The 19,129-nt window shown below is 37.8% G+C and overlaps 1 protein-coding gene across 5 annotated transcripts in view; it reads right to left on the bottom strand.

The window, feature by feature from the left end:
• The window catches only part of pam (peptidylglycine alpha-amidating monooxygenase), a 187,030-nt gene that overhangs the window by 93,393 nt on the left and 74,508 nt on the right, over positions 1-19,129 (bottom strand). For all 5 annotated transcript variants that reach the window (XM_072281334.1, XM_072281329.1, XM_072281333.1 and 2 more), the window contains exons 5-9: positions 15,933-16,020; positions 8,198-8,289; positions 4,616-4,699; positions 3,712-3,760; positions 1,686-1,753 (exon numbers count right to left, since the gene is read on the bottom strand). In XM_072281334.1, the coding sequence (XP_072137435.1) occupies positions 1,686-1,753; positions 3,712-3,760; positions 4,616-4,699; positions 8,198-8,289; positions 15,933-16,020 (381 nt within the window). The remainder of the gene's footprint in view (positions 1-1,685; positions 1,754-3,711; positions 3,761-4,615; positions 4,700-8,197; positions 8,290-15,932; positions 16,021-19,129) is intronic.

Raw genomic sequence — 19,129 nt, 5'->3', positions numbered from 1 at the left:
AATTTATATTTCCATCTTACCAAGACTGCTTGATACCATACTGAACAGGTAACAATTTACTTCTGGTATTCTGGTCTCTTTTGTCTAGGTTTGAACCCCGTAAATGAGATGTGGAACTGAATGATCCTGATGAAGCCCAGGTTATTGCAGAATAAGTTGCACTGATAGCACCGTCACACTCTAGAACGTTGCTGATTGGCTGGTCAGTTGCTGATCAGCCAGGATTTGACAGTGAGCAATTTAAAGCTAAACTTCCAGCTGAGTGGACATTGCTTCTGCTACAGTATCAGAACTGCTGAATTGGGGGTGTGACTAGTAATGAAATCCAAGACGTTTGGACTACAGCCTAAAGTCTTGAATTTCAAAGATGAAAATTTGAGTGACTTTTTTTTCAAGCACGTTCTTGATAAAACTATGAAAATATCAATTTTCCCTATGATTGATTGCAGTGGTGACAGTGTCTTTTGTACAAAGTCAAATTGGGTCTTTGACTTGGAAAGTCAGGCTAAAGACCACCGCATCTTTTACATTCACGTGCTGGGACCTGCCACAGCTGAGAACAGGGTTCCTGGACCTGTCTCCTGCCATTTGATTACCTACTGCATGAATGTGGCACAACTGCAAACTTCTGATCTGATTGCTGGTACAGTATTGAGGTCAGTGCATGTCTATTGGTCTACTGCATGCACACCCGGCTTCATCAGACTGGTTCTCATTGATAATATACCCAATATTGCTGTACAACTCACTGATCAGGAATTTGTTATGCATGGAGATGGAAGCCTCAGTCTGTAAGTGCACCCACATTCAATTAGCCATGCAGGATTAAAATTTTAGTTGCTGGAGAGAAAGAAAAGACTTCAGCACAAGTACAACTGATGAAAGAGTTGGATCAGTGCATCAAGATCAAGGCAGTATTGTCTACTTAGTTACACATTATGTATGACTTTTCATATTATATTGGTGTCACTTTTCCATTTTTATCCGGTGAGGTAGTTTGCCAATCGCATCACAGCAGACTATGGACTAGAGAGAAGTGCTAAAGTCAGAGGATCAGTGAATGATTTATATTACTGGTTGCATGGTACAACAAAACGATTATCAAATAGTATTCTTCCATGTCTTTTGAACTTGCACAAGGTTAGCAGCTTATTGCAGCAGGAATTGGTGAATTCAGACCAGTTCATCACAGCAAAACTCTCACTACCACTGAGCACATTTACATGGAGCGCTGCCACAGGAAAGCCATATCCATCATCAACATCCAGGCCATACTCTCTTCTCATTACTACCATGGGGGGTGGGGGGGGGTGAGGAATACACAAGTCTTGGGTCCCACTTCACTTGGGTCAGGAACAGTTATTACCCTACAACTATCAGGTTGCTGAACTGGTCTGGATAATTACACTCACAATTTCTACAACCTATTGACTCACTTTCAAGGATCCTGCAACTCATGTTTTCAGTATTAATTTTTTTTCATAATTTTTCTTCTTTTGCACATTGGTTGTTTGTTAAGCTTTGCTTGTGTAGAGTTTTATGTAAATTCTATTGTATTTCTTTATTTTCAATTAAATGCCTGCAAGAAAATGAATCTCAAGGTAATATATATATACATACTTTGATAAATTTTACATTGACTCTGACGTCATAACATATAACAACAATGCACAGTAAATGCTCACCTTTCTCATTTGGTGGTATCACAGTATCAGCAGACATGAGGAGATAAATGCCAGCAATTAAAGGCTGTCTGCAGAAATAAGGTTGGTAAATGCTCACAGGTTCAATCATATTCCACCCACAACCATTATTTAAAAATAATATTCTAGGATACAGTTTTTTCTCACAACAGCTTCTCATTATTCAACAGAAGCAATAGAAAAACAAACCAAATTTACTCATTCACTCACTAACTACCTTTTTACACAGTAATTTATTAATAGCCATAAAAATAAAACAATAATCTTAATAGCTTTGATTGTTATTTAAAGGAAACATGCATAAAAAAGTTATATTGCACCTTACGAGATTATATAAGGCAGCATCAACAACATTGCTGCTACAATTAACAAACCATAACTAAAATATGAAATATATTATGAATGTTACACTTTACATGCTAATAGAAATCTCTGCAATGGGCAGATTTTAATGTGAAATCAACATAAAAGTCAGCTTTTGCAATAACATAATCCAATCTGTGAAATTATTGTCCTGCAATTAACTGACATTACTGGTTCAAGCAACAATATTTTAATCACAATTAATTCCAAATCAGCACTAATTCAAGTGATGGAACCATAATGGAAATATAAGAATAGACTTTTTTCAAGATTATATGCTGAGAAATACAAAGCGAAGCATGTTCTACCCGTAATGTGTTATGCTTTTCCTAATCAAAACTTATAGCTGAAAAACATTATGTCTACATAATAGTAATGTATTGCAGTCACTGGTATGAACACTGATGGGTCAGTGGATTTACTAACAACATGAAATTTTGTTTTCTCACACCAAGCTCTATTCATATTCTTCAGTCATATCTATAATAGCAACACAATTTTTTTTCTCTCCATGGAACTACCTGTTCAGCTAGACATTTCCTCCTGATCTGACCTGCATTACACAGCATAGACATCGACTTCTTCACTTCCTCTCACAGTAATCAATCAACCAAATAGCCTCATTGACATTACTTCACCATGCCAAAATTGGCCTCACCCTATCAGAGATACTCCCTTTATTCTATTCATCCCTCCTCTAATCCCTTCTTTGGGGTTCTTCTCTGTTTTTTGTGGATGTTTGCAAAGAAAAAGAATTTCAGGATATATATTGTATACATTTCTCTGACATTAAATATACCAATTGACCTATTGAAGCTCTCTACAACTTAAAACTAATTTGTCTTGTTTTTTCTTAGTTCTGATGAAGATCCTTTAACCTGAATGCCAACTTCATTCAATTCTTTGAGCTATACTACCCCGCTAAGTGATTTTAGAATTTTCTGTTTTTGTTTCAGATTTTCAGTGTCTGCAGATATTTTTTATTTCCGTTTATGACCTGAGAAATCTTCAGAAGATCATTAGAGTATCTGCATTTTCCCCAACTTCCTTACCTTGGTTTCTATCACATTTAGTTCTTTCGTTTCTATTCACAATTATTCACCTACTATTCAAAATTCACCGTTCATAATAATTCACCTCAATCAAAATTCACCGTTCATAATAATTCACCTGCTTTCAATTGAAATGGAGCTCTGAAACACAGATACACTGACAAGGTATATCTAATAATTCCCTGCAATGCCACGTTCACATTCAGCTTGTATGGAGATTCAACAAAACGATAATTTTAATTCTCCTATAGTTCTGCTGGGAGGAATGCCACTTATTTAAGTCTTTGTATCGGTCTGCAAACAAATAGTGAAGCTGAAGGAAGTTTCGTGTGGTAAGCTAGATGTCATCAAGATGCATACTGAAGTAAATTCAGCATCCAGAGAGGATATTGATGTGGAGCAGTGTGTAAATTAGAATTAGAAAAAGAAAATATTATGTGTTACTGAGGGGAGAGTTTTATTTCCAGGGTTTGAATTTATAAGTTGGCCTTAGAACATTGATTTTCTTTAAACAATTCAGCATTTCAATGCTACTCTTCTAATAGGAGAACAATAAAGTTATCCAAGCATTGAGCTCAAATTTGGATACTTACTTAAGAAATGTCATCTGTAATGATACACCTGAGCAATCTTTGTGGTTATCTGAAATAAAAATGTATGTATTTAAAGCTTAAACAAATTAAAATTGTATTCAAATAGAGTTACAATGCTAAAACATGGCAAGTAAAATATGAAACAGATTGAAGAGGTGGTTCAGTTACTTTGTGGTTAGGAATACGGTTCACCAGGAACATGACAAAAATTGCTTTTCATTTTTCAACTTTGTGCCCAACATTAAACTTCAATATTTAGTCTACTAATACAAAACAACCAGTTGCCCTAAAGTCTCAATTTCCCTTGGAAGCTCTAGACTAACCAATTTTTCTGAATTACCAGGTGTTATAATGCTCCAACATATTTGCAATTCACATTTTTTAACGTAATGGATGTATAGGAAATCTGCCAAGTTTAAAGGGGGATCAAGGTACCAGCAAATTTTAGGAAAGCATGGGAGTATAGCAAACTGGTAATGCCAAACGCTTGGTTAACAGATCAGCAGAGTTTGATTGTACTGATATTTTAAAATCCATCAATTCCAATGAAAGGCTATCGACCTGAAATGTTAACAAATGCAAGCTAATCTAATGAGCAAGAGCAATATTCCTATTTTAGATTTAAAGCATCAGCAATGATTTGCGTTTGCTGATGTACTGTTGGAATGACCAAGAGGGACATGGCATGTTCATTGCACGGTCAGTGATTATCTATTGTACATTCTCTTTTCAAATGTTCCAGACACTATTCATAATAATTTACCTGCTTTCTATTGAAACTTTGAAACACAGGTACACAGATTGAGGATATCTATTCATTCTTCACATACGAAAGGAGATGAATGTTGGAATGATTTGCAAGTGCTAATGACAAAACATGAATCTATTCATTGGAATCTCTTACCTCTAAAGGCAGTCACATCTCCATAATGAACCTGAAGAACTATGTAGTTAATACCTGTATTTCCACCGACTCTAAATCCAACATCTAGAATATAGAAATATGAAAGTCTGATCAGAACGGTACAGCACAGTACAGGCCCTTCAGCCCTTTAATCTACTCCAAGATCAATCTAACCCTTCGTTCCCACATAGCCCTCCTTTTCTCTTTCATACATGTACCTATCCAAGAGTTCTTAAATATTTCTAATGCATCTGTCTCTACCACCACCCCGGCAGCATGTTCCATGCACCTACTAACTCCGAAAAAAATCTACCCTTGACATCCCTCCCAATACTTTCTTCAAAACACCTTAAAGTTATGTCCCTTTGTAGTGGCCATTTCTGCTCCGGGAAAATGTCTCTGTCTGTTCAGTCTATCTATACCTCCTATCAGGCGTGTATGGAGTGTCAGCATCTCTGGTGGGGGAACATGTTGCGTCCTTTTCAAGGTGGTTAGTCCACCTTTGGTCCCCACCTGGCACTCAGCTCTCACCTGTGGCTCCTCGTAGCTGTTTGCATGAGACAGCGGCCACACCCCGAGCAACGGCTTCGACAAGCCGGCTAAACCAGGTGAGTGTAGCCAACAGGTCTCAAACCCTTGGTGAGATAGGAATGTCTATCCCAGCATTTGAAGACAGACTTCAGCGGATTGAGTGGACGAGATCAATGGAAGGTCCAACGGCCAAGAAGGCGGTTTCTGCAAGCGTCGTGGAATGTGTAGAGCACAACAAGACACAGAAGACGTCCTGGTCATCCACTGCGCCTAGTCCCATCTCCAGCCGTCCCGACTCTTGTCTTGCCGCTGGATCCAGATGGGAATTGGGAAGAGAAAGTGAGGCTGACGCTGCGCAACTCTCCCTCACTTAAATCCAAATCAAGCGCTAGTGTCGACATTATCATAAAAGCCAGCTGGTGGCGTATTGGCATCAGCGCTGAACTTCGGGGCGAGAGGTCCCGAGTTCGAATCCGGCTAGCTCCCTTGCATGCTCTCCATCTGAGCTGGGTTGAGTGTGGAGCTAGCAGCTCAACCTCGTAAAAGAAATATTAATGGTGTTGAGGTCTTCACTGATGATGATGGACAAACCTCTTATCATATTGTACAGCTCTTTCAAGTCACATCTCATCCATCTTCACTCCAAAGATAAATGCCCTAGCACACTCAACCTATCCTCATAAGATATTGTTTCTCTAGCCAGACAACATCGCGGTAGGTCTCCTTCGCACCCTCTCTCAAGCTTCCACAACCTTCCTAGTAGAAATGAACTCAATGCTCCAAATGCAGTCTAACCAGAGTTTTATAGAGATGCAACATTACCTTGTGACTCTTGAATTCAATCCCCCAACTCACCAACATATTCCTAACCACCCTAATTACTAATAAAGAGAAATGTAACTTTATGTCAGACCTTCATAGATTATAAGACTATCAATGGCAGCAAAAAAGAAATGAGAAAATTTTTACAACTTTTCAGATCCATTGCTATACATGAGTAAGAAATGTTTGTGTTAAGACCTGAAAGTGTCAAGGAGCTCAATTTCTTTGGGTTGCCTTTAATTCTGTTATCTACTCATTGGCCAGAAATTTAGATTTAGACAATGCTTTAAATCAGGGTTTCCCAAACTTTTTTTATGCCATGGACCAATACCATTAAGCAAGGACCCAGTTTGGGAACCCCTGCTTTAAATGATTTGGCCTTTTACATCTTCAGCACTGTTCTGGCAAAACTTTATTGTTCATTCTGCTTCTATTTCCACTCAGTACTTCCAGCACTTTTTGTTTTTAATTTGTATCTCCAGCATTCACAGTATTGTAGTTGTCTTCATAACGTCCTTCATATCTTTGAGAAAAACACTACATGAAATGTATGAATCCAGAAAGACACACTTTATTCCTTGATTAACAGCTGCAAATTCTTATGAAAAACTTGTGTAGGAAAGGATATTTCTGTAGAGAGAAAATGACATTCACACTTGTGCAGAAAATTACTTTTTCAAGAGCAATCTCGTATTATAACATCAAATAAAAACAATTTTAACAATTTAATATATTTACTTAAAAGATAATGATAATCCTGTAAACAAAGGAAATTATTAAAATATATCCCCAAGGGTGCCCATGAAGAAAATACAGAAATTTATAAAGATGATATGAAGGATGAGAGATTTTAGTTATGTGCTGAGACTACTGAAACCAACTGTTCTTCTTACAACACAAAAGTTTCAAACTTTTAACAGAGGTGTTTAAAATTATGAGGGGATTTCCTAAGTTTAGAGAAACCGTCTCTATTGAAAGGAAGGTTCCTAGCTAGAGGATTTAGACTAATGATAAATGGGAGGGCAGCCAGCAAGAAAATAAGATTTTTTTAAAAACAATGTAAGTTATGATCTGGAACACCTGAAAGCACCTAAGAGCAAATTTAATGGTAACTTTCAAAAGGAAATTATATACACACTTCAAAAAGAGAAGATTTGAAAAGGTCTGTGAGGAAAGAACAAAGGAGGGATAAATGATAACTCTTTCAAAGAGCAGGCTGAGACTTGATTGTTCATATGGCTCCCTCGGTGTTGTATCCTCCTTCAATTTGTAAAACATCAAGGATGGGTAACCAGGGCAAATTATTATTTGTTCTTTTATTCCCCAAAAGCCTTTATCTATTTTGAATCTCATATCTTTATTTTGGCGTCGGGACTACGGTGGATTCTGTAAAGGTGCCAATTTGCAATGCAGCCAGCACCCTCCATAAACTCCAGATGACATGACATTTTCTCCTTGAAAATTGTGTAAAGCCTAAATACTCGTAATCCAGCAGAGTACTGGATTCAGCAGCAAAGTTACCATACAAGGGATTCATTAATCAAAGTGTTCAACTGCACTGTTCTTTGTTTCCTTGGTATTTCTCTCACCTGTCAGAGTATTGATTGTAAAAGCAGCACTCTAACAAATTGAGTTCATAACCCACACTGATACTTCAATGCAGCAATAAGCTATCGCTTTTTTTTTGCATGGAAGTGAACCAATGTCTATCTACTTGTTCAGGTGGGTGTGAAAGATTCCATTTCAACAGCTAATGAGCAAGAAAATCCTCCTGGTATCCTATCAACAAGTTAAAAACATTTTTTAAGGCTCAAACTCATGCAGTCAGTGTGAAGTGTGATACTGTATAATTTTGCCGTTTGATTTATTCACTGTCAATATATATTACAATATTTATTTGGCTGTGAAATTGATTTAGAAAAGCTGAGAACAAGAAGGTCTCTATAAAATATACATTAGGTATAAGCTTTTTTCTTTGTGGCATTCATCCAACTACAAAAAAAAAATCAGACGAGCAGTATAACTGAAAGGAACTAGTACAGAGGTCACAAGAAACTTGGAGACTTGGAGTTGGGTATCAAGAAAAGTTGCAATGTACTTGAAGTCAGCCCTATACTTACGTAATCTGTAACCAAATGAGCCATGTACAAGGGGCATACAGGACATGGTAGAAATGATGCTTGAAGGCATTAATTCTGCATAATAAACAATAAATTTAAAGTTACTTACCTTCAGGTAAATGTGTGGGGGGAGCATTTCTAGCCCACGCATACATGATTTCAGCACTTTGTAAACAAGTTCCATGCCTGCTGCCACAGTCCCTGTTAAACCAAGTAATTAATTGTAGCTTTAATAGCTAAGCTCCCATTATGTGTAAAGTCTTGCAAAGCAATTGTTCAGATGGCAATTTCTCGTTCGGCGATGTATTTACTTCACACAATTTAAGATAATCACAAAAATAAGACTCAATTCCTAAACAATTATTGGATGTTTGTAATATCCAGAATACCAATCTAAATTGATGAACTGCAATTCCAATATAATTGTTTCTACAGTTATCAAAAACAACTCTATTGTTGACCTGCCTCACATTTATTGAATCAGAGACTATGCAAGAACATAACCCGTCTTTGACACCTTTCTCTGTTGACTGCAGGGCTAAGATCCTGTCCATATTGGCATTGTATTTAGACTGTAATCTGAGCACAGCTTCAACAGATTTTAGCATGATTTTTTTTAAAGACACTTGCTCAACTATTCAGTATTCTTCTAGCTGTTGCAATCATAGTTTTATATTGATTAGACAGGCATCTCATAGATCTGTTTTAATTTACAGAGCAGCTGTGTTCCACCTAAATCAGAAGATTAATTTCATGCATTTCTGTAGGATTTGAACACAATCCACATTAGTCCTTCACTGCAATAAAGTATGAACAGTTATCAAAGGTATTATCATTCATCTGTGACACTGAACTGAAAATCAGTCTGTCTGCATGACCCTCTTCAAACGAGAGGGTCTTTGCCTTTGATTGAAGTACAGTGGATTCCAGTTAATTGGGACACATTGGGACCAGTACATTTTGGCCCAATTAAGAGGCTGTCCCAATCGACTGAAGGTTCATGGAAATAGTTAAAAAGGTATTTTAAAAAAAGCAAAGTACTGCTTAACTGAGTAACATGTATTTAAATGAAATACAGTACAAATTAGACATTACCGATACCATACAGTATTATAAAACTGCAGTTATCGACAGAGGATTTCATCCAGTGTACATGGCCCTGTTCTTTTGATTGACTGTGATGCACAGACCTAATGTAGATCATGGGTTGCCTTTATACAATGTTTTCACTGATTCCATCTTCTAAATCTTCATTTTCATTGTAACATTTATGATGATTGTTGATACCTTCAAACTCTTAGTTCCTAACTTCAACCAAACTTCCAGATAGCCAACATGAGCTACCAATTTCCACAATATTTCAAATTTTCACTCATGGCCACCTCCGCCATCTGCAAGCCTGAATACTTGAAATCGCAGCGAGCAAAACAATTCTGAATTGTCTTACTGCTTAATTTTCACCAACAAAAATCATTGCTTTTTGAACGCAAATATACACAATTAACGCCATTTAAAAACTGTTTGCTCTAAGCATGGTGTAATGTCAAATGCCCAAGACTGATGCTAGGAAGAAATTGTTCAGCAACAGTCTCCTGGCCCAATTAAGTGACAAATAAATGAAGGGAATCACAGCTATTTTATCAATTAGCTTTTGTTCTTTAAGAGTTGTCCCAAATAAGCAGCTGTCCCAATTAACCAATGGCCCAATTAAATGGAATCCACTGTATAATAATCTTTTATTATACTTCAATCAATTCTACTGAAACAGAATACCTGTTTGTCTCAAATCAGGTTTAGATCCCCAAGTATAAAATAGAATTCAAAATAGCTAAATGGATGTGATGTTTTAGATCCTGACAACACAAATGGTCTTGTATATTTTTGTTTATTCATTTCCTTCCTGTTGAATTCATTAAGAAGCTTATTCAAAGTGCTCAATTTGGTTATTTTATGCACAATAACATCTGCTCATCAGTACTGAATTATATTTTCTGTAGCTCTACCCACATGCGTATGATACTGCCAAAATGCAGCACTTCACAGTTATCTGGATTAGGCGTTATTTGCTATTTTTAGCTCATTTCAGCAAAACATTGATATCTCTCTGCATGCTACAGATACCTTTTAGGCGATCAATAAATCCACCAATCCTAGAAATCATGACATCCGTATCCACATTCAACTCACTCACATATGTATTACAAATAGCAATGATCCCAGCACTGTTGCTTGTGGGATACCAATAGTTACAGGCATCCAACTGCAAAAACAACCATCTCTCATCACCAAGCTAATTCTGGATCCAGTTTGCCAACTTGCCCAGAATCCCATGGAAACTCATCTTTTGAAACAGTTTTGCATGTGGAACCTTGTCAAAGGCCACACCAAGGTACATGTAAACCACATTTACAGCCCTGCCCTCATCCTTGTTATCTCTTCAAAGAATTCAGTCAAATGGGTCAGACAAGATCTACCCTTGACAAAGCCATATTGATCATCTCTGATGAGTTCCTGCCTTTCCAGGTGATCAATCATTCTCTCTCCACAATATTTTCCAGGATCTTCCCTACAACTGCAGTTAGGCTTGCTGATCAGCTAATGAATTGTTACTGTGTGCACGTGAGCATAATCCACACCCACAGGTAAAGTGGGAGTGGGAACCTCACATTTTTGCTCCCACCAAATCTGTACCTTGTCAGCTCTGGAGTGTTAAATATTTCTGTATTTGGTTTACCACCCCGATCAACATTAATCTTAATGCTTCTGATGTGAAGAGTTGAGTTGTTAATGGTAGTCACTCTGACCTCAATTCTGAAGTTCAGGTGATTTGTCCATGTGGGACAAGACCAAGTGGGCCGAATAGAAATCAAAGCTGACTCTCTGTGAAGAGATAACTGATAAATGCCACTTGATAACATTAGTGAGAAGACATTTCCAACATTTTGCTGGAAGAGTAGAGTGACAGGGATTTATCTGGACCTCAGTGTGCAGCTGGGCAATTTTCCTAGTGTTCAAAAGGTGCTAGGATAGCTTGGGAAGAAGTTCCTACAATTCTCAGATCCCTCCACTGGCATCAGAGGATTGACTTTAAAATATTACTGCTGGTTTATAAAGTACCTAATGGTCTAGAGCCAAAATACATCTCCAATTTCTTGCTGTATTATGAGCCTTCCCAAACTCTCAGGTTATCTGGGGCAGGTCTGCTTACCATCCCCAGGGTGAAAACTAAACATGGTGAAACAGCTTTTAGTAACCATGTTCCACATAGCTGGAATAACCTTCCAGAGGATCAGAAGTCTGCTTAACTTTAAGCTCTTTTAAATCAGGGCTTAAAACTTTTCTTTTCACTGTAGCGTTTAATTAGAATCTCCTGCACTGTAACTTTCATTTCTTTATTTTTTGTGTGATTTTATTCTCTTTATATTGTCTGAAATCTGATGTATGGTTTTTATATCTTGTTTTATGTAAAGTACTTTGAACTGCCTTGTGTTTGAAAAGTGCTATACAAATAAACTTGCTTGCCTTTCCCAAGTCGGCACATTACTTTTAGTTGTGTGTGGTACTGTACTGCTTCCAGTGTCTTCTTATAGTGCCAGCACCAACACAACCCCGTCCCCACCCTAACCTCAAGTATTGGAAAAATGAAGGATATGTAAGGGCATAAGGCTAAACAGTTGCGCAGACTAAAAACTGAATTTTGTTTGCTGAAGTGTTCTCTTTGTAAATCTTGTATTCTTATTGATACCTTCATTAACATTCAACGGTCCAGCTCAAAACACACAGAGGTTTTTTTAAAGATGTTGTGGTGCTTTCTTTGCATATAATAGTATACCATATGTGAATGTTTATTGAAAAGATAGCATAACTAATTACATCTGAATAATGAGGTAACTAGTACAGTGTAGTGGTGGGTGGTGTGGGTGGGGGTGGGTGTGGGTGTGGGTATGCACGTGAGCTGTTATGGTTTTATATAGCCAAAGAATTCATATCAAAAACATTAATTGAAAGGTTCAAAGGTATGCTGTTCCAAATATTGATTCATATTTATGCTGGGCAATCTTTAATGAAGGACCCATCCATCCAGCATCCTCTCTGACATTCTACCATCAGGCCAGAGACTCCAATGCATAAAGATAAGAATGGTCAGGATGAGAAACAGCTTCTTCCCTCAGGCCAGAAGACTCTGAACTCCCTGCGGCATCACATTTGAAGTGTCACCAGATAATTTGTACTGTATTCTACAATATTTAATTATGCACTTTATCTGTGCGCAATTCATTTGCAGATTTAATTCTTACTTTCCTAAGTTATTGTGTGTTATGTGTACTACTGTGCTTTACTCCCTAGCTCGGAGAAGGGGCAAAAGCGGGTAACTGGCACCTTAAAACCAGTTGCTTTGGGCAGATGGGGCTCATCAAGTGTGGTTGGCTGCTCATATAGAAGGAAAACTCTGATCTCAAACTTCCACTGCCTTGCAGCTATACCCACTCATGGGGAAGGCTTCAGGAGTAAAGCCTGAGGCAAAAATGCGGACCTGGAGTCCCAAAGGCAATGCTACATTGAGCTTAACACTGACTGGCAACTCATGCAATGCTGCTGATGTCAAATTGTATTGGTCACTGTCGTTCCTTTGGGTTCATAAGATGCATGGAGAGGGGGAGATTGCTACATGGGCAACGGCTTGCTCTCCATACTGTACTGCTCAGGATTGTGTATCTAGATAGCTGGGATGCAACATCCATGGTCAACCTGACTGGTATGGGCCTCACTCACTCAGCTAAATGTCAATAAACTTGACTTGACCCTTCACTCCGAGCTCTCTTCATTAATTGTGTGGCACCAATACAAATTAAGCCAATGGCAAAGAAATTGTTGTCAATTGCCTGTAGCAGTAAGTTCTTCCTTGCTCTGAAGAAGAGATAAGTTCAGGTTCAATTATTATCTACATTCATACGACATTCTACTACTGCTCATGCTTAAACTGGACCTGCTTCTTATATTCATCCGACACTACTCACTGATGCTGCAACAAAATAAAGTATTAATTATAATTTGAAGCAAGGTTTTCCAATACAAATATTGAAACACCTCCACAAAATCTATTCTTCCAATCAAATGCACAGCTACATCACAGTGCATTATGCTGGAAAAATGCAACAAAGATTTAGGAGTAACTCACTACTGACCCGACTAGGAAAAAAAAAGAGACGGTCATTGTGCATACATCTTTTTAAAAATACTAATGTTTGCCATTTGAAATATTAAACATGCTTCTCTCCAACTACTACTGGAATTCTGTGTACTCTTACTACTTATGCAATGGCACGTTCGTGTACCACCACAATTTCCACATAATTGTTGCCCTCAATAATTATAGGAAAATTAATGGGCTTCATTGCACAAATCAACTATAATTGACTATATCAGCAATTATAACTGAGCTGTTAATTATTACTATTTTGCTTTTTCTTGGTGCTGAATCAAGTACTATGACTATATACATTGGCATCTTTGATGAGACCAAAATTAAACTAGTCGTATATTTTTAAGACTTTTTTTTATGAACTTAGATGCTTTTGCTAACATTGCCTTCAGCAATAAAGCTGCTAATTTCATGGAAGCTCCTTGAAAATTCACACAGTTCGGACTTGCCTGGAAACAATTGTGACTGTCTTTGGATTGCCCTGGTGGAGGACACTGTCGCACGGTGCAAACTGGAATCATCTGCAGCTCACAATCAGTAAGACAAAGGAGATGGTGATGGACTTTAGGAAGACCAAGCCTGCACTACTCCCTGTTACTATTGATGGTGAGTGTGTGGATATGGTGAGGACCTACAAATACTTGGGGCTGCACCTAGACGACAGACTTGAGTGGAGCACCAACACAGGAGCCGCGTACAAGAAGGTCCAGAGTCACTCCTACTTCCTGAGGAGACTGAGGTCCTTTGGAGTATGCAGGCCTCTCCTTCACTCTTTCACACTCTGTTGTCACCCGTGCAATCTTCTATGTGGTGGTGTGCTGGGGCAATGGCAGCAATACGAGTGATGTCAAAAGGCTCAAAAAACTGATTAGAAAAGTTGGCTCTGTTACAGGAGTCAAACTGGACACACTGGAGGCTGTGGTAGATGCCATGGAAAATCCTGGCAATTCTGGACAATGTTTCTCACTTCTGCATGACACCTTGGCTGAACAAAGGAGAACTTTTAGTAATAGACTAAGACAACTGCGCTGCTCCGAAGAGCACTATGAGATCTTTCCTACCCTCAGCCATAAGGCTTTATAATAAATCAACCTATAGCCGGTGAAGTGACCTTGGAATCTTGGACTTGTAAAACTTTTAAAGTAACTTGTTTTTATTCTTTCTTACTTCTCTTCTCATATTTGTATATCTGTGCACTTGTAATGCTACTGTGACACTGTAATTTCCTTTGGGATCAATAAAGTATCTATCTTACACAGAATATCTGAGAGACTGTAAACTGGAAAAGATGAGCTCTATGGGAAAAGATTTGAGTTACTGCAAACAGTAGAAAAACAACAAGACTATGCATATAATATTACATTGAGAAAAAAAAGTTATTATTTTTAAATTCTCTATAACATAATGCGATTGCTAGCAGGAAAATAACCGTCAATGTTTATTGTACCTCCCTATAATATAATTAAACATTGTCAGAATATAGAATGATTTTCTAACAAACAATATTGTGAGGGATTTTTTTCCAAGATGAATTTTAAATAGCCACTGCTATAATATCAAAACCAATCTGTAATTAAACATGTAGCTCTATCTGTAACTGAACAACTTCCAGACACAAAATAATCAGCTGACAAATTAACCTACGGATTCTCAGTTGAAGTTTCTAAAACTACTGCATTTAATTTCAGAGTTTATAGTATGGTCTGATTTAATAGATGCAATACTCTCCCATAGAAGCAACACACATCAAAGTTGCAGGCAGCATCTCTAGGAAGAGGTACAGTCGACGCTCTGTCCGCCAGAGAAAGCAGGATCTCCCAGTGGCCACACATTTTAATTCCACATCCCATTCTGACATGTCTATCCATGGCCTCCTCTACTGTAAAGATGAAGCCACACTCAGGTTGGAGGAACAACACCTTATATTCTGTCTGGGTAGCCTCCAACCTGATGGCATGAACATTGACTTCTCTAACTTCCGCTAATACCCCACCTCCCCCTCGTACCCCATGTGTTATTTATTTATATACACACATTCTTTCTCTCACTCTCCTTTTTCTCCCTCTGTCCCTCTGACTATACCCTTTGCCCATCCTCTGGGTTCCCCCCCCCCCTTGTCTTTCTCCCTGGGCCTCCTGTCCCATGATCCTCCCATATCCCCTTTGCCAATCACCTGTCCAGCTCTTGGCTCCATCCCTCCCCCTCCTGTCTTCTCCTATCATTTTGGATCTCCCCCTCCCCCTCTCAAATCTCTTACTAGCTCTTCCTTCAGTTAGTCCTGATGAAGGATCTCGGCCCGAAACGTAAACTGTACCTCTTCCTAGAGATGCTGTCCGACCTGCTGCATTCACCAGCAACTTTGATGTGTGTTGCTTGAATTTCCAGCATCTGCAGAATTCCTGCTGTTTGCGTTTTTAAAACTCTCCCATAGATCTTATTTTATTAGGCCATATTTGTGTTGTGATGATCAGAGAATGCATGTACAATATCAAACAATAAGAGACCCAATTTATTTAGTACGGGACTAAAGTCGTCCTGGATGATAACTATATACTGAGTTAAGGCAATGATTCATCAATTGTCAAGCAAATTCACCATCTTTTTTAAAAAATATATAGAAAATACAAATTAGAATTTTTACCAGAACTCCTCATTAGTGGCTGGCAAGCTGCATCCAAACAGTAACATGTGATGGGCAATGTCCATGTTTGCATGAGGTTGAAAGTCAACTGCAAAACGAAATTACAGTAATTTTAATGTTGCATAGTCTTTGTCACATTATACATTCTAGCAGTGTTGAGCACAGTACCTTCCAACTGGACTCTGTGTTCAGAAAGCACTTGAATTATTCCAGTAAAAATAGTGAAAGTAAATAAAACATGCAACCAATCTTCATGCAGAGTTTTAGAATTTTCCTTTTTCGTCTTTCATTAATTCTGTATAGTCATTATTTTATTATAGATTGAGTATGCCCGCAAAAAATGAATCTCAGGATTGTATATGGTGACACATCTGTACAGTACTTTGATAATAAATTTACTTCGAACTTTTGCCGAATGCGTCAAGGGTCTTAATCAGTGGCTTATTTATTCATTTGCTGACCTTATTGTCTTAAACTCAGCAGAAAACTTAATCCGTCTCCTTCAATTTGTTCCATAAGTAACAATCCATAACAAAAAAAAGAGTCTGCAACATTTATGCATATGCTATTATTTTCAACTGAACATTATAGAACCAATAAAGAGAAGTTTCTTTGTATTTCTTCTTTCTTACTCTCAGTACATTTCAAACGTTCAGCAAAGTAAGGAGTATTAAGAAAACATAGTCACTGTCATGATGTAGATAAGTAATGGAACAGCCACGTCCCACAAATAGCAACCATCTATTCTACTAATAGTTTTAAGGACAAATGTTGGCTCAGTCACCAAGCCAATACCACAAAATATAAGAAGTTTAATATCTCTTCCAAAAGTATAGCATTCCATCATTTTATGAATGCAATGTCAGCCTATATCCAAAAGACAGAAATCTGAAACGTAACCAAGAACACATCTCGTGAGACACACAAGAATTCGCAATTTTTTCTTGTTTTTCCTGGAAGTACTGTATATGCTCTGAATTGTTTACACACTTTGCCTGAAACTGCAAGTTAGATTCATGTCATTTAAAACACTGAATACAGAGCAACAAGGATGATCAGAGCCAATCCAATCTCATGAGCAGTGCCAACCATTCAAACAAGAAGTAAATCTTCATGGCTAGCAGCTCAATGAGCAAAAAATATTTCCCTTAGCAGAATTCTGAAGATTGTGGCATAAACAAAATCTTTTTGCTTTGTTGTCATGTGAACAAAGTCACCGGAGAGAAATAGCCGGTAGATATAAAATAGTCTCTTTATTCATCAAGATGAGGCACAGTAGGCATCCTATTGAGACCCTTTCGAAGGAAGAGGCCTGCTCAACCCAACCTTACATGACATTATATATGCTAAAGATAAAAGGACAATTCTATATTTACAATATATCTACAATGCTTTCCTTTGAATTACATATAACTTTCACACTTCCTTCGTTGCACCCACACTACAGACACGCAAATAAATTTTAAATCAGTATTGTCTGGTCTTCCAGTTAACTGTGGTTCATGGTCTTAGGAACACATTGTCCAGAGCTGCATTTTAAATTTAATCTACAGTCCATATTCAGATCTGAAGATTGGTGGCTTAAGTTAATGTTTTGCTATACACCCCAAGTCCAGAAAGTGCTCTAACATGCCTAATTAGTAAACTTTGAAATACGCCTTAAAATTGCTTGTTAAAATGCTTTTCAAATAAAATGATTTTTGTTGCAAGCCCAAACAAAAGAAAATCTGCAGATGCTGGAAATCCATCAACACACACAAAACACACAAAATTATAGTCAACGTTTTCGGCTGAGACCGTTCTCCAGACATGACAAAGGGTCTCAGCCCAAAACATTAACTATACTCTTTTCCATTGATGCTTCCAGGCCTGCTTTGTTCCTCCAGCATTTTGTGTGTGTTGTTTTGTTGCAACCAGCCATCTTATTCTGCCCACCAAGACTGAAACTTAAATAAATTCACCTGACAAATTTAGGTGTGCCAGGCAAGTTTCTTATCAAGATCTTATCCTGAGTCAAAACTTTCATATTTTGAGATGAATGATAACATTGATCTGAAAAAAGATCAGTTAACCAATCCATTCTCACTTCAGCCCAGGTCCCTTTGGACAGGATCGTCATAAACTGAATTTCCTATCTGATGCTTTGAAGTAGCTTGGCAAAGACAATATAACTGTGTCAGTCAGGTAGCTCATTGTGTTTTTGCATTAACTTGCTGTATACCAAAGCAGTACAAGACATTTGCTCTGTAAATACTACAATAAAGCTAGCTGCCTCCAAAATACACAGGGAAAACTGCTGTCCTGTTCTGGAATTCCTAAGCTTCAAAATATGCAGTTGGTTAACTTCATAAATCTAACCAGATGTTTTGCATGTTTTCTAGAAGTATGCCCTAATGAAGAGAATAAAAATGTTATTTGCTTGTTAAAAATAAACCGAAAACATCAACTATATCCAGCACTTTTTGTTTTTGAGGTATTTTATTGATTAACCAATGGCTCCAAGTAGTCTACATTCTGCAAACCTAGTAGGCTATTGCTTTTATCCAAATGTTTAAAAATTATCTAGTTGTTCAGAAAAGAATACATTTTCAATTCTTGCTTCATGGAAGTTATTTCTGTTGAATCTCACTAAAACTCCTGGGGTCTTTACATCATCCACATCAGCATTCTGTACCAGTGAATCTTAATGACAATGAATATCAAGTATCTTTTGTGTGACCCACTGATCTACTTAAGGAAGTATGATATTAGCAATGGTTGCATTGCCTTCTATCTTGAAGACTGCAGTTCAGATCTTTCTTCCATAGAACTCAGCACATAATCCTGGCAGATGCATCAATAGATCAACAAACTGAGACATGAAAATGGTAGCCTATGATTTCAATTCTCCAACTCAAAAATAAACTATGAAGTTCTGTTTTGTGTAATAGATTATACATTCCATAATTCCATAGGTGTATAAGATGATGGGAGGTATTGATCGTGTGGATAGTCAGAGGCTTTTTCCCAGGGCTGAAATGGCTAACACGAGAGGGCACAGCTTTAAGGTGTTTGGAAACAGGTACAGAGGAGCTGTCAGAGGTAAGTTTTTTTTTATGCAGAGAGTGGTGAGTGCATAGAATGGGCTGCCAGCGACGGTGGTGGAGGCCGATACAATAGGGTCTTTTAAGAGACTCCTGGATAGGTACATGGAGCTT

This window comes from Mobula birostris, chromosome 17 (genome assembly GCF_030028105.1).
Source record: "Mobula birostris isolate sMobBir1 chromosome 17, sMobBir1.hap1, whole genome shotgun sequence".
Taxonomy (NCBI): domain Eukaryota; kingdom Metazoa; phylum Chordata; class Chondrichthyes; order Myliobatiformes; family Myliobatidae; genus Mobula; species Mobula birostris.
Note: the sequence above shows the minus strand (reverse complement) of the source record. Positions and strands in the feature narration are given on the sequence as shown.